Genomic DNA, 20155 nt, shown 5'->3' with positions numbered 1-20155 from the left:
GGCCATGCCTGCAAAAGCTGTTGTATCACCTCAGGATAGTCATGCGTCACATCATCCTTGATTGATGACCTCAACCCATTTAGTGGCTCGAGCACTTCAGAATCAAGGGGTAAAGCCATATACACATTGACTACCCTTTCCTCCTGCCCCTAGTGGCTGGCGGAGAAATGGAAACACCGTCATTCGTCCATTCACACCTAGTTCGTAACTATGTTCTCCCACCTGTAACCGTACTCCAGTTTGACTTAAAAAATCCAGACCTAAAATAAGGGGAAAGGCAAGCTGTTGGTCCGACATCACATAGGTGTCAATTGTCCAAAACTGGATACGTTGTTGCGAGAGGGTGTGGGATAGCGCTCATGTTCATCTTCAAAGAGCTGTACGAGTTCAAGAACTCTAGGCAAACCGAAGACGGCGCCCACATCCTCCCTACCAACCGGGACAGAGGGTCTGGCTCTCTACGAGGGACATCAAGCTACGTCTGCCGAGCAGGAAGCTCAGCCCAAGGTATGTTGGCCCATTCAAAATCTTAAAACAGATAAATGAGGTTACATATCAGCTTGAGCTTCCTGCTAACTACCGCATCTCTCCATCATTTCATGTCTCGCTCCTCAAACCGGTCCACCCGAATGCTGACCCCAACGCTGAGTCCCAAGAGCCACCGCCTCCGCTGGACATTGACGGATCGCCAGCTTATAAGGTGAACATGCTGCTGGACTCGAGGCGTAGAGGGGGTCGGCTTCAATACCTGGTGGACTGGGAGGGATACGGACCTGAGGAGAGATCATGGATACCTGCTTCCGATATACTGGACCCCTCACTCATAGAGGAATTTCATCGAGCCAGGCCCGTCCGTCCAGCACCACGACCACGGGGACGCCCACGCAGAGCGCCAGGAGTCGCTCCTAGAGGGGGGGGTTCTGTAACACCAAGCCAGCAGAGGGAGCCCTCGCCCGAGTATTGACTGTTAGCACTCCCTCTGCTTTCTCTGCAACCACTTCCTGTTTAGTGGCCATATTAACCTGGCCACCACATGACTACTTTGCGAAGTATTGCCAGTTTATCCTGCCTTACCAAGCGTTTGTATCTCTGCCTTCTTACCACGTGTATGACCTGTTTATCTGTTTGTTTTGACTTCTCTTTTGGATTACCCCTTTTGCCTGTTTGCCTGGTTGGACTGCCTTACTGTGTTTTTGACCTCATTGCCTGTTTTTACTGACCCTGAGTTTGGTTTTGTTGGACTGCTTCAATAAACATCCGCATATGGATTCTTCCTCGGCTTCCGCCTCACCCTCATTACAGCTATGGGAAATGTGATTGTTTTTTTGTTTTGTTCTTTGTTTTTTTCTAAAGCAAAACCCAAATTGTGTGTGATTACACATACTCCAGGTCAAGACGCGGATAGCTAATGAAAAATATTTATGAAATGTTACTGAGTGACTTCTTAAGGTCAGCCAGTTTTATCATTATATATTATATTATTATTTATGTTTGTCCATCAAGGTCACGCAACCTTTATATATATATATATAAATATATATACATTCTCTCTTTCTCTCGCTCTCGGTCTCTGTTTAACAGGAATGCGTTTCTGAAAAGGCCTACAGATATTCGTGAATTTGCATCAGGTAAATTTGTATCGGACACTTTTGCACACTTTCTTGCAAGCCACTTGGTAGAACTACTTAACATTTATCATATAAATATTATAGTATAAATAGTCTATAAATAGTCTGTTTCTTAGATTGAATAATTTATTGTTCTTCAAAATATTGTTGAGCTTATTACAACAGAAATTTGTCTTGAGCTCAGTCCTCTGTTTTTTAAACCTGTAACAAACATAAACATCTTATTTGATTAATAATAATAATAATAATAATAATAATAATAATAATGTGTACTTTTATGTGTGAAATTGTACTCTTAAATTAAAGCCAACATCTCTTTTTTCTAGATCACTTCAGTGACCCAGGACTGCCAAAGAAAATCCAGGCGCAAATGAATATCCATAATAAGTGAAAAAATTGAATAAAAAAGAGAAAAATGATACAATGTGTGTTTCTATTGATCTCTACATATACATGAAAGCATCTTTGTTGTACTATTCCTTATCACTAACCATTAGTGTGAAGGTATCAGGGGAGAGGACAGTCCAGACTTGTTTGCTAAATGAGTCCACAGAGATGAAAGGCAAAATAAGTTCAATTGAACCGGTCTTTCTGTTCTTTAAGTATGTCCAGACATGCTGGAGCTGGCTCTAATTATTCACAATTATTCTAATTATTATTATTTCTGTTATGTTTTGTAGCATAAACTGCTTGGTAGAACATTTAAATTACTTGTTTCCATTCAATTTTCATGGATTTATCCTGAATTTGTATTTAGCTTAAAGTCTAACTTAGCAGTCCAACTGCTGTTTATGTCATTTGGCCATTCATTTACAATACCCAAGGGTGAACTATTGTATACGCAACATGTTTCTTTTTTGGACTTAACAAGCCACCAGGGACCAAATAATTGTGCATTCTCATAGAAATATCTAACTGTCCTCTTAACGTAACACCTGACTTTAATACAGTACATCAAACTCATTAACCCCATACCAGCATAATTCAGCATGTACTTAAAAAGCAGCAAGATACGTTCAGTCTAGCATATTGTTTCAAATAATAATCTCAACTGCTATAAGAAAAGTGTGCTTTATGCCTTCGATTATTTAAAAAATGATTAAAAATGTAAGATGATGCAGTCAAATCTTGTCCCCACAAAACCACACATAATTCCATCTAGCTGACACACCTGCACAAACAGTCTCCCATATTCTGTGTTGGGCGGGGTTGAGAAGACTTGAGAGTGGAAAACCATGTTGAAATGAACCCAGTGTGCACCTGTTGAGCAGACTGTCAGCTGCAATACTGGTGTCATCTCAAGATCGTCACTCAGTGAGTACCTTCATTACATTTTTACTGTATAATCTTAAGTCCTAGTTAATAGTTTATTGTTTTAGTCTATTTCTGTTTGTATGTCTTTTTGACTTGTATGTATGTATGTCTTTGTACATTTTTTAGAGTAGAGCTTGTGAATTTAAACAGGAATAGACTCTTATTTTAGTATCAGATCATTGTGCATTAACATTCGATTTTGTATTTGTACATTGTAAAAAGTGGTGACATCAAGATTTATTGAGGATCTATTTTTACTTGCTGCAACACCCTAAAATCATGTCATTTTAGGTAACCTATGTAACTTATTTACTATGGTTCATTCACTTAAATATGTGACAGGCTAAATAATTTTTTTTTGCGTCAAATCTGTCAAATGTGTGCTCAGTTCATCCTTTGACAATATTCTTCTAAGTGGCATAATACCAAAACAAATAAGCTATTCAAATCGAAGGAAACCCAATGTAGGGATTTCTATCCATAACAGACACTGATATGCCATGGAATCATCCCAGCACATGACTCCAATATTCGGGGGCGATTTCCTGTCAGTCTTGTCTCATCTACTCATGAGATCTAAACTAATTCAATCAGGAGACAACAAAGCTTTCTTTGTATCAGAACTGGAAAGTTCGTTCACAACATATAGAAACCACGATGTCTTGTGACCACCAATGAATGTAACTATTATATCTAAACAGGAAAAGGACAGTAATTTAATCACGCCCTCGGGCCTGCAAGCACGGGATATACAGCGTGACGCCACATGACCCATTGAATATCTGCTTCCTGCCCTTTCTGAAACCCTCACGTTTCTTTTGTCACAGACAAAGAAACAGAACGTACACAGACAATTCTGACATTAACGTCTTGCTGGCCGAGTAGCTGATAGAGTGTAAACTATCAAATTTGAAATCAGTTTTAATCAGGTGGACCTCGAATTTTCAGATTCGATTCCTCTCAAAACCTGAATGAATTAATAATCATTAATTCCCTAAAATTAAGTAATCAAAGACATTACACCAATCATCAGTTAAATTGTACATATTTGCTTTGTCATACAGCTATGCTAGGTCAGAAATAAAGCCTGTTTTTTGTTCCAGGGAGAGTGATCTCACACAGGCGGTATCCTATAACACTCATCCCAAATCCTCACAGGGAGATGTAGGGAATGATAGGCAGTGTCTGAGAGTCAGTTGGCATTCCTACAAAAACCATAGTGACACTGGAACATAAGATGCATAAGGTTCTGGTTTTTGCAGTAGAAATCGCCATTTAATGTAATATTCCTGGTGATTTTATCTTATGTGATTTGTTTTATTGCTATTCAAATATCATGCCTATACATATTTGACATGATGATTTGAGTAGGCTGTCTACAGTTTCATTTTTACTCTTGCATATTTAAATAATGCAAAGTTTTTGTACTATATGCAAACATTGATGCAAGTGAACAGAACTGTTTTGCGTGTCATGGATATGTCTGTATTGTCTGCATGGGATTTACCTTTGTCAGATGATGCCATTACAGATAATAAAGCAGCCACTAGATACAGCTTTTGATTATTTTAATGTCTGTGTGCGTTCATTGCAATGTGTTGAATTCATCTTCTAAATCCACACTGAATGTCCATAGGGCCTTGATCTGGAGAAAGAGAACAGGGAACAGTAAAATGGGATTATATAGAGAGGTTCTAATCCTCTCTTTTCTAGTCCAGTGGGCTACAGGTAACTGGTTTAATAATATTAAATTTTTTTATTTAATCATTTCGGACCTTAAATAGAAGTGACAAAGTTTTGTGAAGCTTCTTGGAGTACAATGAACAAAAATGTCACTAATTTCAGCATAAATGTGCTGTGTTGTTATTTGTTATTACTTACAGTATTGTCCCAGGGTATGAAGGAGATGCCCGTCAACCAGTCAACAATAGGATTTCCAAGACTACCTGCAGACTTCAGGGAACTGGCCAAGAAACTGGTAACTTAGTACCACGCAATCCTTACATCTCATACTGAAAATACAGTCATGTGCCAGGATAAATGGGTTGTTTCTTTAACTATAGGGACTATTTCTGAATCGTAATTTTTCTGAACCAACAATGTAATTTCCATAACATTACGTGGAAATGTCACCAACAAAATTACCGAACTCTTGTCCTGCTGAGGCTAATTTCATAGATTAATTTCATATTAAGTATCTTAAACGGAGACAAATAATATTTTGACACTTTTTACACAATTTGTTAAATTACAGCTTAATTAGAAAAACTCACAGTGAAATAATCAGTTTATAAATGATATTTACTATGATTTTTCTTGGTTTCCTTCACACATCCCATGACTTATCACATTAATTTTAATTTCAATCATGCTCTTAACTCTTGTTTTGAAGAAAAAACATAAAAACATAAAAATTTATATAAATAATTTTCACACAATAAATATTGAAATTCTTTGTTTTTCACTCTTTTTTGATTATCTAAATACAAAAAATTAATTATTTATATTTTTAATAAGGATTTTGCTGGGTCTGCAAGGGTAACAAGGGTAAAACAACATTCACATGAAAGGCATTTGAAAAAAGATATGCAAAAATGTAGTAAAAACAGACTTTTTTGGTCCAACCTTAATATAAAAAAGAAAGAAAAAAAGCCATAAAGTAATAAAATCAGTTTCTGGGTCATAAAAGTGAAGAAACGCCCAAGTATGATATGCAAGATGAAACTATCATTAGAATATGAATTCATTCCTAACTAATAGATTTTAGCATTGCCCACCAGTCATTAACCAACCATTCATTTATGTGCATGTGTGTAAGTCTTATTCAGAACAAATTGCACTTTCGGCTTTACATTGTTTTGCAATTTAATATTTACATTTCCTTTGTTTTCTGACAGATGAGCACATGCTTCATGAAAGGTAAAATTCCTACAGCCACATTTGTCATTATCTGTTAGCTTGGACACATTTGGCCTTACAAAATCATGGAATCAAAATGACTTATGTGTTGCACCTGTGTTTAGTGTAATAAATTAAGGGAGCTACACTGCATAAACCATAAGCAAATACAAATGCCCATGGAAACAGTGTAGGATATATTTGCATATTGCATCCGGGGGGGAAAAATCATTCCATTCCAGCGCTGCCACACCCTGAACAAAATGTATTACTAATCATAATCTACCGTATCTATAAATGCAATAAATTTTGAAGTCAGATAACAATTATTCTATAGTTTCTACCATTATTCAGAACCAGAAAATGTTTGTTCCTTTTGTTTCCAGTCATAAAGAGAGAGTGTTTGAATTTTTCAGTCATGCATTGTCTTTTGTTAAATGAAGTGGTTGCATTGTTTCAGGTCACCACGTGCCTGTAATGAACAATTCACTGAACAGGTAGACTGCCATTGAGCTAATGTTATGGAGAAACTATATGCCAGGTGTATATTTGAATACTAAGGATCACATTTCATTGCATGGAAAACTACTTCACTTTCTTTATTTATCTCTCAGCTCATATGGAAAGATGATGGAGAGCCCCATCTCTATTTTTCCAGAGCTTCTCTCCTCACTCGCTCAGTCTTTCCCCTCTCACTCCAACCTGCAGTTCAATGAAACGGCAGAAGGGCAGGACTCAGCCTGGGTAACTCTCAATATCCCAAATGCACGCATATGGTTACCTATAGCTATCTAACTCTGGGCTTCCACTTGACTTCTATTGTTGTTAAAGTAAGACAATTATAGTTTCTACACACTAACTCTAACCCAAAGCCGAACACCAATCCAACAGTACAACTTTTTAAAACTTTTAAAATGAATAAATTAGTGCTGTCAAACGATTAATCGCATCCAAAATAAAAGTTTTTGTTTACATAATATATATGTGTGTACTGTGCATATTTATTATGTATATTTAAATACACACACATTCAGTATATATTTTGAAAATATTTACATGTATATATTTATATTCATATAATTTATGTTATATATAAATATATTTAATATATAAACATAGCATATTTTTCTTAAATATATGGATGCATGTGTGTGTATTTATATATACATAATAAATATACACAGCACATATATTATGTGAACAAAAACTTTTATTTTGGATGCGATTAATCGTGATTAATCGTTTGACAGCACTAGAATAAATACATTGTTATGCTCAGGATTCTTTCAGATTTAGTTAAATGCTTGGGATATTTTTTGGCAAATACATGTGCTTACACACAGATACACAGGAGAGACACCCATATATCTGTATTTTGTCTTTATTTTATGTTCATCTTGATGGGAAATCTACAATAAATTCAGAACATTGCTGAGAAGATGCGGAACTGCACCAACATGGGCCATATGATTGATCTCATGAGGAATAGTACAGTTAGTGCAGGACTACCAGAAAAATATATATAATAAAATAATATAATATAATATAAAAATGACAAAATGACATTAACACACCTTTTTCCATTCTCTCTCCCTTTTTCACATTTGCACACACTCAGGAAGGCCCTCGTTGTTTCATGCGGGCATTCATGGCTCCTCTTTCCTGGATGACGATCATGCAGAATGGAACAGACCTCAACAAAGAAGATCTAACAAAGCTTTTATGGGTGGCTAAACCCTTCTTAGAAACAATGCCTCCATCTAGCTTTGTGCTGCCGGTGTTTTCACAAAGCTCTCAACTGGCTAAAATGTGAGTGTATTCAGAATCAGAATCAGAATGAGCTTTATTCGCCAAGTTTCCAAGAAGGAATTTGTAGTGGGTTTTTTTTATGAGCTCTTGGTACAAACATGCATACATACATATATGACATTGAGAACAGAAAGAACATTTAAATAAGACTAAGGAAAAAAAAAATAATAATAATAATAATGTAATGTGGTATACATCTGGAACAGAAGATTTATGTACAGATTTGTGCATTATTTACTGTATATACAGCTGTATAAATAAAAATATATATGTATTTACAAAAACCTTGAGAGAGAGGCAATAATTAGTTATTAAGAAATGAATTACAGAAGACTGGTGGTAATTGGCTGTTTAATCTGGAGATGGCATGGGGGGAAACTGTTTTTATACCTAGATGTTCTAGTGCACAGAGATCTGTAACGTCAGTGGGTCTGTGATAATGTTACCTGCCTGTTTCTTCACTCTGGAGTTGTACAAGTCCTGAAGGTTGGGCAGGTGCACACCAATTAATCTTATATCTGATTTGCTGGCTGACTCAAACCAGACAGTTATAGAAGTGCACAGAACCAACTCAATAACAGCTGAGTAAAACTGTGTCATATGCGCCTGTGGAATGTTGAACTTTTTCAGTTGACGAAGGAAGTACAACCTCTGCTGGGCCTTTTTCACAATTAAGTCAATGTGATTGTCTCACTTCAGGTCCTGTGAGATGGTGGTGCCCAGGAATCTGAATGACTCCACTGCAGCCACAGTGCTGTTCATGATGGCGAGAGGGGGGAGTGCAGGGGGGGTTTCTCCTGAAGTCCAGAATCATCTCCAGAATTTTGAGCGTGTCCAGCTCCAGGTTGTTGTGACTGCACCAGACAGCCAGCGCCTCAACCTCTTGTCTGTAAGCAGACTCGTCGCCATCCAGGATGAGGCCGATGACTGTGGTGTCATCTGCAAACTTCAGGAGTTTGACAGAGGGGTCTTTAGAGGTGCAGTCATTTGTGTAGAGCAGGGGTGTCAAACTCAATTCCTGGAGGGCCGGAGCTCTGCAGAGTTTTGTTCCAACACTCTTCCAACACACATTCCATGTAGCTTTCAAATAAGCCTGAAGGACTTGATTAGTTGGATCAGGTGTGTTTAGTTAGGGTTGAATCTAAACTCTACAGGGCTCCGGCTCTCCAGGAATTGAGTTTGACACCCCTGTTGTAGAGGGAGAAGAGCAGTGGGGAGAGCACACGTGCCTGAGGAGCTCCAGTGCTGATGGTGTGGGTGTTGGATGTGAGTTTTCCCAGCCTCACTAGCTGCTGCCTGTCTGTCAGGAAGCTGATGATCCTGGACAGCACAGGCTTTGAGGCAGGAGAGACAACGTTTGGGCCTTTGGCTTTCCTTATTTTCTGTTTCCTGAAGACTTTGCGTGCATCATCTTCACAGATCTTAAGTGCAGGCTGAGAAGCAATAGCGGTAGGGAGGGGGAGGGTGTAGATTGCTGTGTTGTGAGACGGTCAGAGTGGGTGTGGGGTGTGAGACTAGGTTTTTCAAACCTGCAGTAAAACTCATTCAAACCGTCGGCCAAAAGTTGATTCTCCACAGTGCTGGGGTATGGGGTCTTGTAGCTGGTGATGGCTTTCAGGCCTTTCCACACTGATGTAGAGTCATCATCTTCACAGATCTTAAGTGCAGGCTGAGAAGCAGTAGAGGGGAGGGAGGGGAGGGTGTTGATGGCTGTGTTGTGAGACGGTCAGAGTGGGTGTGGGGTGTGAGACTAGGTTTTTCAAACCTGCAGTAAAACTCATTCAAACCGTCGGCCAAAAGTTGATTCTCCACAGTGCTGGGGTATGGGGTCTTGTAGCTGGTGATGGCTTTCAGGCCCTTCCACACTAATGTAGGCTCGTTGCTTGAAAACTGGTTTTTCAGCTTTTCAGAGTAGTTTCTCTTAGCTACTCTTATCTGTTTGAGTTTTGCACTGAATAAAGAAAAATATAACTGCACACTCACTTAAGCATCGTTTATTAGTTGCCAACGTTTCGGCAAAACAAGTTGCCTTTCCTTGACAAAGGCTACTTGTTTTGCCGAAACATTGGTAACAAATAAACGATGCTTAAGTGAGTGTGCAGTTATATTTTTTCTTTATTTAGCCTGCCCCTTTAACTTGCACCTCTAAAAGGTGCGTGTTTGTTTTTTTACTTTATTGAGTTTTGCACTGAACCAAGGTTTGTCGTTGTTAAATGTTAAATAAGTCCTGGTTGAAACACACATGCCCTCACAGAAACTGATGTAGGATGTCACAGTGTCACGGTGTCAGTGAGTTCAAGTTGATCGGAAAAAAAGTTACTTAAAATAGGACAAACAAAAATAGTAAAAGCAGTTACCAAGCAGCTACAAACCGAGGCAGCCATGCGCGGCGCCATCTTCTTTCATATTCCGTTTTATTAAACTCAAATGACTAAACATATGGAGTATTTTTACCTTAGTCCTCAATTTTGAAGTAAAATTTTGTTTCCTTAGTTGTGTCTGTTGTCTCTTCTCCCTCATTATGCTGAAGGATGAAGGTGTTTGGTGAGGTGTTCAGCGTTCTGTCTGAGGAACAGAGGAATGCGATTATAGGGTGGGTCAAAGAGAGAGTTGCACAAAATGAATTTAAATGCGTTCTGAAAGCACCTGCCTTCAGCATCCTGCCTTCTGGATCACTAGAAAACCCTATCATCCGTAAGTTTTGAGTGATCTGTAAGCTTTTATAATCAAAACTGACCTGAACATAACATAACATGACATGACATGACATGACATATAACATAAACAAGTAAAGCAGAAATATTTAGAATTTTTTCAATTAGGCATTTAAAATATGTGTTTTTGTTCATTTTAAATGTATGGTTTATATAAGATACAAATAATCTATTGACAAATACTCTTGACTAATCTAGAAAATGGCCCATCAGTCAAGGCAATGATGAACGTGATTGTACCAGGAGCTGAAAGGACTCAACATTCAACGATTAATGGTAAATCGGAAGGAAGTGGTTGGAAGACCTGAAAAACAGTGAAATGATCCATTTGAGAACTGAAATGGAATGGCGAAGTGTTGAAGAGGGTAGAGAGAAAACATTAGGAAAGAAAAGATAACAAATGCAAATGTGGTGGTCCAGAAGATAAATAGTACAGAAATACAAAGAGAGGACAATTATTTATTATATTAATAGTATATATACATAAGTTATTATAATTATTTTTTATGTTTTTTTTTGTTTGTTTGTTTGTACACTTTTTAAAAAACATTTTAGTATAGTAGTCTTTCAGTGCTTTGTCAAACATTCAAAGTTCGTCTGTCTGAAACAGCAGTCCCTATATGTCCTCCCAGAATGCTCTGGCTGAAGGCTAACGTGTTGACAATGATGGGGCCTTTCCTATCTCGGCTGTCTTTAGAGGAAGCAAAGACCATCCCTAAAGAAGAGGTCAGTAACTGTGACATGATATTCAAACCAATGACATAATTCATACTGTATGTGTTTTGTTCCATTGCCTTTGTGTCTCAGAGCATACCATACATAATAACTAAATCCAAAACCACCTAAATCCAATGACTATTGTAATCTTTCTTTTTCTCAGCTATGTGAGTTTTTCAGGACTCCAAATTTCGCTCCATCATTTCAATATGTTAGTGGAATGCAGCCCGCCCTTGGCCGAACACTTTTTCAACGCTTGAAACAAGAGTGTTCCAGCAGCGACAATTTCACTCACTATATGGACAGGTTAGGATTTGCATCATCATTGTGTATTTAGTGCATGTTCTTGGTAAATGATATTCAGGTTAACAGCAGCAATACACTGATTCCTCTGGAAGCCTGTTGCCACTTTGTAATAAAATATAAACAAGTAAATGTATGATTAAAAATTATACATTAAGTCATATTGTGAGACAAATTTACACCGTGAGAAAGTTGCAATTACAAGAAATTAAGTCACAATTATGAGATTTAAACTGGCATTACAATTAAGAAAGTCACATTGTGTGATGTAAAGTCACAGTTTTGAGATATAATGTCACATTGTGAAGTTTAAGTCGCAATTATAAGAGTAACTTATAAGACTAACAATTGCACAAAAATAGTCACAGACAAAGTTACATTTGTGAGAAACAATGTCAAAATTGTGAAACAAAGTCCTACTGTGAAGTGTAAAGTCGCAATTAGTAGAAAAAAAGTTGAAGTTACAAAGTCATATTTGTGAGATATAAAATCAAAATATGAAAGTCTCAGTATGTTTTCAGGTTTTTTGCTCTGATTCGGAAACAGGCATTTACGGATGCCCCTTTCACTCTACATCTGAGAACAACTTCAAAACATATACATTCCTGTTTCATCAATTACTTCCTGTTTTCACAGGCTGGGCTCTCTGGCTTGTTTCACTGGTGGCGCACCGTCACTAAATCTGAATCTTAGCAGAAAACTGCTGTCTCAGATTGATACCTGTAACAACCCTGAAATAGACAAGGTTGGAACTGACACTTTATTGAATCGTTGTTGCTCCCAAATTTGCGTAGCCTAACTGTAATGTTATTTTAATTCCACTCAACCCTCCCTCAGGTGAAAAGACAGCTAGTACAGAACATTCTGGAGAAAGATGACAGTTCTTCCTCTCCTGAGATTCTGCTGTCTCTGGGCTCCGCCGTGTCTGTCCTTCCTCTTTCCAGGCTGTCCCGCTTCACCTCTGAGGACCTGAACAACACCCTCACCAGCTTGAGTCAGGCCAATTGCAGCCCAGCTCAAGCTAAGACTGGCTAAGAAACTGTTGGAAGCTGCTAAGGTTATATTTTCTGCTCAGTTTATAGAGCTGAGTTTTGTTTCTTCTTTATTGTTTTCACAAGAATGTTTTCTTTTGTAGAATATAAGTGGTGAGAAGTTGTTGTCTCTGGGTATGATGGTGAGAGGGGTAGCCAGTTCCCTCCTCAAGAATGTGAAGGCAGAAGGGCTGCTGGGCAATGAAGCCCTGAAAACTATGAGTGAGAAGATGTCCTCCCTACAAAGAACAGCACTACTGAAAGCGGTAAGATTAAGAATATCATGAGTTCATCAGAAAGAGACGGAAAAGCTTCCACAAATAAGAAGAATAAAAAAACTGTGAGTGACCAAACTATCAGTGAAATCCCTTCTGCCTCCTCCTTGATTCTGCTCTCTCTCTCTCTCTCTCTTGGTTTTATTAAATCAGTTCCGTCGTGATGTAAATGCGTCTGAACTGGTGAAGCGGTTGCCGGTTTCTCTCCTCTCTTCTCTGTCTCTGTCCACGCTGGAGAAAGCAGACCTCAGCTCTGTGGATCAGCTGCAGGGACACGGCTGGACTCGTGCTCAAGTATACACACTAGATAGTAAAATAAAAATCCAAATCCATTACCACTCCATCCATTTTTGTCTAATTTCCTTATTTCTCTCTGTAGTCAGCTTTTCTTCTGAAGAAGATTTTGGGTAATAGGATCAACCTTAGCGAATTACGGTGAGACTCTATATGACTGCAACATACAGCTATGCAATACTTTGTGTAGACCTTGAAGAATCTTTTTTTTAATAAGAGAGATAAGAGAAAAAAATTAAAACAAATAAAAAATAACTAAATGAGAATTAAACTGTACTAAAAAAAAATTTAATAAAAAAAAGTGAGCAGAATTGCATCTTAATAAAAATAAATGTTGTCTGCATGAATTTTGAAATTGGAGCAGATTTTAAAACACTAGGCATCATACACTTGCCAACTTTGTAAATAGTTAAAAACTGGGCATCATACACTAACGACTGAGGATCACACACTACTAGACTTTCAAGTCATTCCGACCACAACAGACTTGTGCAGAAATGTGCTCCTTGCGGTAGGAGATGCGTGACAAATTAAAACAAACTAAAATGTTCTAAAATTGGATTAAAGTATGAAAAATATTTGATAGCCTCTGACTATATCACAGTCTGAAACTTAAAAATTGGAGTCTGTACTCATCATACACTATGCGATTTGACTGCTTAGATTCTGCAGACTGGCTTTGACTTTCAACAGCTAGTGTTGAGTTGTCCAGAATGTAAATTGGGGCAAAAATCTGTGCACAAGTTATGTAATGTACTGCAGCCTTAAGATGCAGTATCCTGATCAAGCTCATGGTGTTGTCAACAGGAAGCTGGGTCAGGCTGTACAGGGTGTCACTTGTGAAATGATTGAAAAAATCAATTGAACTGATGCTTTGGAAATGGCACAGACACTTAACAAATCCTGCGCATGGCTCTCCAGGGTTCAGGTAAACATCACATATTCACTCTTTTTTTCCACACACATTCTTTCATCAACTCTACCACTTTTCCATGATCAAATCTACAACCCCACCCCCTTTTCCATTCTTAGATTATCTGTACAGCTCAAAAAGTCTTTGCAAGTCTGGAGGAACAGAGACCAGGATATTTCAGTAACATTAACAACTCTGAGCTTCATGCCATCCCAGCTATGCTGCTTATCCATCTACTGTTTATGCATAATTAACATACATTTAAAATTTGGTCCCGCTTTATATTAAGTGGCCTTAACTACTATGTACTTACATTTTAATTAATCATTTGGTACAATGCAGTTATTGTGTACATACATGTTTTTACATTGTACTTATATTTTAAAAATACCTGCATGTAATTACATCTGTAATTAATTTCTGTAATTACATTTATAATTACACTGTTGACCCATCCCTTACACCTTAACCCACCCTTAATCCTACCCATACCACCAAACCTGTCTCTAACCGTACCCATATCCCACCTCAATAGCAGCAAAAGTGTTTTGCACTACAATATGAACACAATAAGTACATTGTACTTATTTTTTGATGTAAGTACATAGTAGTTAAGGCCACTTAATATCAAGTGGGACCTAAGATTTAAATGCGTTCAAATTGAATTTAGCTTAAGTTTAAATCATATGCTAAGACAGGTGAAATATTATTTTTCTTTACTTGTCCCATCTCACATCATCCATACTGTCATGACACATTCAGAGTAGAGAAGATTCAAAACCTGTCAGATTCTGTGTGTCCTGCTTTCATGGAGAAGATGAAGCAAGTCAGCCTGTCCTCTCTGCCAAACAGCTCTCCAGCGCGCTACGCACTTACCAAAAGAGCCATTGGCTGCCTGGTAATATGTGCACACACATGCACAGGCTTGTCCTGTCCAAAAAAAAACACACACATCTAAAGCTAACGTGTTGCTGTTTGCAACCCATTTCAGTTCTGTGGAATGTGCAATGGCAATTCTGAGTAAAAGAGAATATTTAACAAAAAAAAATAAAAAATGCAGAGTGAGACTTATCCCTCATAAATTGATTGGATGGTGTGCATTACATACCAGAATGCATTCAGACTTAATGGGCATCACAATACAATTTTGTTCTGTTGACTTACATTCATACTAATGCAACTGCAGGAGACAGGAGACAAGCTTATGCAAATTTGCTGCTCCCCAAATCGATATGTCACAGCGTGACCTCTTAGCTAATCTGCAGGATTGCAGCGTTGCAGTAAAGTGGAGTAGATTGAATATTTTTACATTTTGCATGTATCATATTCAATTCAATTAAGTTTATTTGTACAGCGCTTTTCACGATACAAATCATTGCAAAGCAACTTTACAGCGAATTAAGTTTCTACAATATTTAGTGGTAGCTTATCAGTGGTGACTGTCAGTTAATGTACGTATGGCAGAAATGTACAGAAAAATCAATTAAAGACGTAATCAAACAGACGATGAACATTATTAACAGCAATTATTATATGATGCAATCAAACGTATAGCAAAATGTGGTAGTTCTGTATGTTGTTTCAGGGTTGGCATCATCTGAGGTCCTCTGAGGGGTTGGCATCATCTCTTCTCATATGTTGGAATATGTTTTTAAAAAGACATTGCAGAATGCAACTTCATATTACGACCATTGCAGTGCATTGTGGGAACAGACCCTTTTCAACTTTTAAAAAACACACCTGTAGACCTTGTTTTTTTGTTTTTTTTTCTACTACCCTGCATTTCATGATTTTTGCATTTCACTGCTCTGTTTTCTCATTGACTTTCTATGTAAACATGCACTAGTTGGAAGTGTTTGACCTTTGTGCGTGGGATCGCATCTTTTGCAGCAGCTATTGCAGTGTCTCATGTATGACCGAAAGTTCTAAAAACACAGTGCTCCACTTAAAAGTTCAACTTTTAAAAAACATGTCTCTAGACCTTGTGGGTTTTTTTTTTTTTATTCCACTGCCCTAAGTCTCACATTTTTGCTTTTAGAAAAGCACACGTTTTTAGAAGTGTAACTTTTTTAAACTTGACACAGGTATTTATAAATGCATCGCTCACACACAAGATGCTGCAAAATCAATCATGTCCATCTAGCGAATGTTTACATAAACAATAGAAAAGCAGCACAGCAGAATACAAAATGGCTGATGCTTAACATTACTAGTAGACAATGCAGACCATGTGACATCAGCGGAAATGGAAAAGGATTCTCCTGTTGGGAACTACTGCAGGCACTGTCCTGTCCTGACCTGTATCCTGTATCTGTGCAGAAGGGGAACATGTCTGATCTGTCTGCGGCAGAGGTTTTGACTCTAGGCCCTCTGGTGTGTGAGTTAGACCCAGCCTGGATTTCCTCTCTGAACCCTGCGGCTCTGAACTCCACCTTGCAGGCTCTCGTATCCTGTCAGTATATCCAGCAACAGTACAGAGAATATCTTTTCAGGCTGCTTACGACCACCTACGGGTAACAGCATGTTCAAAATCACACATAACCTACAATGGGTTCACACAGCCTACAGTCTTACACATAACCTCTGCAAACCTCAGATCCCACATCAGTGCTTTTCTAGTTGTGTCATTGTTAAAGGGACTGTGCCTGCTGTGGCTTCAAAACAAGAGCATTTTAAACATTTGAAAAATTCTTCATATTAAATAGCCTTCTACTTCCAGCCTTGAGTCACACAGCAGTAAAACCTCTGCTTGAATTAGACATTTTGCATTGCTGTTAATGATGCATTTGTCTTTTCTTTGAACAAGGGACCCTGCTTACTGGTCAGAGGAAGACATGAGGGTGCTTGGGCCACTTTTGTTACTTAATGACACTGCTGTTGAAAAGCTGCCGGCCAAAGTAAGAATCTCAGCAATGACCAGTATTATGGAAAAGTAGGATTAAATTGTTAAGTGTACATATATGTAAAATGAATTTAATGAAAAATTAAACAACTAATAATAAATGATTATTATAATTATTACATTTGTATTAATATGTAATTACTCTATAATTATAATTTTGTAATAATTCTAATGTAATCACATTATAATAATTATTATAAATATTAGTATTAAGTGTAACATTTAAATATTTTTATAGTTATTTATTTTTTTACTTATAAATAAATAAATAATTGTTTCCTTCATTTTATTTTAAAGGGGTCATATGATGCGATTCCACTGATGATTCAAACGCGAGTTTTGAGCAGTGTAGAGTAGCACTTGTAGTTTGTCATTTCTCCGATCACAAATGCAGGCATGGTTTTATGTTGCATTTGTGCAATTTTATTTTTGGAAATGGTAATATTTCACAATATTACTGCTTTTACTGTATTTTTGATCAAATAAATTCAGCCTTGGTAAGCATTAGACATCTTTCACAAACATTTAAATATCTTACCAACCCCAAACATTTGAATGATTTAATTTTTCTATTATTTATTTTTTGGTTTTAGCATAAATATGCAAAATATACAAAAAAACAAATATAAAAACTGAAAGTGATGAATTCTGCAGAGGACAGCAGTCTGGCAGGCCTTTGAAAGGGTGGCTGGAATCAGTGTGACTGGACTAGGACAGCTGGAAATGGTGGGACTAGGACAGTTTATCTGTGGTGTACAACCTGGCCAGATTGATCAGCTCAATTCCCCAAGCTTCAGGTTAGACATACTTCCACATTTGTGGTTATATTTTCATTTACAAGTATGCTTATGTACACTACAGCACAACAAAACCACTGTTAAGCAAATGCTGTATACAGACCTGGTCATTGTGATTGTCTGATATGTGTGTTTCCCAGGTAGGCAGTAGAGGTGGTGGGTCGTGCTCCTTGTCCTCTGAACTTTAGAGAGCGTCTGAAGGAAAAGGCAGTGGCTGCGTTTGGAAAACCAGAAACCTGGACTGAAGCTCAAGTTAGCATTATGGGCAACATCATTGGTGAGATACAAAGGACACTAAGTGATATACTGTTGAATATTTACATGTGACTAGTTCAAGCTTAAAATGTGAGAGCTGCCTTTATCATTTAATGTCTCTCTAGCTGGTTTAAGTGCTGTTGAGCTGGGAAGTCTAAATTCAAGCGTCCTGCCATTCATTCAGCCGTCCGCCATCCCTCTCATACCTTCAGAACGCTTAGCTGTAAGTTTACTCTCTCGTTTGCAAACTTTAAAGTTTTTATTTCTTGCCGTTATTGTGTTTGACCAGTTCTTAAAGGGATACTTCATCCAAAAAAGAAAATTCTCTCATCAATATCTTCATCATGCCATCCCAGATGTATATAACTTACTTTCTTCTGTGGAACACAAAGAAAGGTCAATGGATCCAAATAATCCATCTCTGTGAATCCATATAATTCAACTGGAAAAAAGGATAGAACATGACCGTCATCCATAAGATCCCAATTAATGAATCTGAATTAGATTCAGATGAATTAGTGTCTTCTGAAGTGAAACAGTAGTTGTGTGAGAAAGAAAAAAAAAAGTTGTGAAACTTGCGTGAGAAATGATGTGGAAGCACACGCGTTTAAAATATTAGTATTTTTCTCACACACACCTATTGTTTCATTTAAAAAGACATTGATTCATCAGCTGGGGTCATAGGAATTAACGTTGGGTTCGCTTTGTGTGGTTTTTGAAGCGTCAACTTTGGAGGTCCCGTACACTTGCATTACATGAACTCACAGAGATGTATTTTTATTCATCTCAGTTTGTGTTCATCTGAAAAAAGAAAGTCATATATCTGGGATGGTATGAGGGTGAGTTAATGATGAGAGAATTTTCATTTTTAGGTGGAGTATACCTATAATTGAGTTGCTCTGTAAGTAAAGAAAATGTGACTCTTGTCATTTGTGTTCAGGCACTGTCAGTCAGCCAGTTGAAGGCTTTGGGCCCTGACAATGCTGCAACGGTAACAGAGGCTCAGCGTGCAGGGCTGAGGGTCGATCAAAGGGCCGCACTGGATGAAGCCGTGGGACTAAAAACTGCACGCACTGAAGTGCCCACTGGAAGCTCCAATCCAAGCTCTGGTGGATCAGTCCCACTGCCACTAAAAGGAGGTAAGTGACGGGAAAAGGGTCAGGAAACCTGTTTGGTGATAGTCGCCCACAAATTACTATTAAAGGGATAGTTCACCCAAAAATGATGTTCCAAACCTGTAAGACCTTCGTTCATCTTCGGAACACAAATTAAGATATTTTTGATGAAATGTGAGAGCTCTCAGACCCTGCATAGACAGCAACGCAACTGTAATGTTCCCAGGTCCAGAAACATAGTAAGGACATTGGTAAAACAGTCCATGTGACATCAGTGGCTCAACTTCAGTTTTGCAAAGCTACGAGAATACTTTTTGAGCGCAAAGAAAACAAAAATAACAATTTATTCAACAATTCTTCTCCCCCGAGTTACGTCTTCCGCCATTTTAGAGAGTACGGAAGACGTAACTCGGGGGAGAATAGTTAAATAAATTATTTTTGTTTTCTTTGCGCTCAAAAAGTATTCTCGTAGCTTCGCAAAACTGAAGCTGAGCCCCTGATGTCACATGAATTGTTTTACCGATGTCCTTACTACGTTTCTGGACCTGGCAACATTACAGTTGTCTATGCAGGGTCTGAGAGCTCTCACATTTAATCAAAAATATCTTTATTCGTGTTCCAAAGATGAACGAAGGACTTACGGGTTTGGAATGACATGAGGGTGAGTAATTAATAACAGAATTTTCATTTTGGGGTGAACTAACCCTTTAATAACCTCAATGTGATCTGGAATTTAAATTTTTTGGAAATTTCTACTAAATAACTATTACATTTGAAGGGATCTTTTAGTTGCATTATCGTAAAAAATAATTCTAAAACAAATTTACAAATATTTTTCTCTATGTACTACAGGTGCAGCAGTAGAGAGCATGGCAGGATGTGTCCTCCTCATGCAGGCCATTGCACTGCTGTTGTTTGGATACATTCTCTAAGGAGCAGAAGGGTCAAAGGCCACAGGATGCCATGCGTCAGATAGCAGATTCAGTTGCTGGTGTATGATCAACCAGCAAACCAGTAGATTTAAGAAATGTTATAATTGCTTTGTTTCAAAACTATATTTAATACTGTCACTGATTGCACATTTAAACTCAGAGATTAGACTGAAGTCAAAAATAGTTGAGATAGTGGTTTGATAAAATTTGGGTCTAGTCCATCTTTAAATAATTAAATGTATCTTAGCAAGAAACTAT

At 37.8% G+C, this 20155-nt stretch overlaps 1 protein-coding gene across 1 annotated transcript; it reads left to right on the top strand.

Annotated features, from left to right (window-relative positions):
* The first annotated feature begins 4615 nt into the window (after positions 1 to 4615).
* On the top strand, positions 4616 to 19897 carry LOC107671168 (otoancorin-like). The gene is given in 26 exon segments (XM_016464038.1): positions 4616 to 4670; positions 4826 to 4920; positions 5840 to 5861; positions 6301 to 6337; positions 6455 to 6584; positions 7265 to 7333; positions 7459 to 7649; positions 10180 to 10343; positions 10974 to 11089; positions 11244 to 11386; positions 12020 to 12128; positions 12221 to 12405; positions 12407 to 12440; positions 12519 to 12680; positions 12843 to 12983; positions 13069 to 13124; positions 13791 to 13911; positions 14016 to 14134; positions 14659 to 14794; positions 16216 to 16409; positions 16703 to 16793; positions 17453 to 17595; positions 17736 to 17872; positions 17976 to 18073; positions 18791 to 18989; positions 19818 to 19897. Coding segments are annotated over 26 exon segments (3027 nt in total).
* The last annotated feature ends 258 nt before the right edge of the window (positions 19898 to 20155 follow it).

Source organism: Sinocyclocheilus anshuiensis, unplaced genomic scaffold, assembly GCF_001515605.1.
Source record: "Sinocyclocheilus anshuiensis isolate Anshui unplaced genomic scaffold, SAMN03320099.WGS_v1.1 scaffold1286, whole genome shotgun sequence".
In the NCBI taxonomy this organism is placed as follows: Eukaryota; Metazoa; Chordata; class Actinopteri; order Cypriniformes; family Cyprinidae; genus Sinocyclocheilus; species Sinocyclocheilus anshuiensis.
The sequence above is the reverse complement of the archived record's forward strand: the minus strand, read 5'-3'. Positions and strand labels throughout refer to the sequence as shown.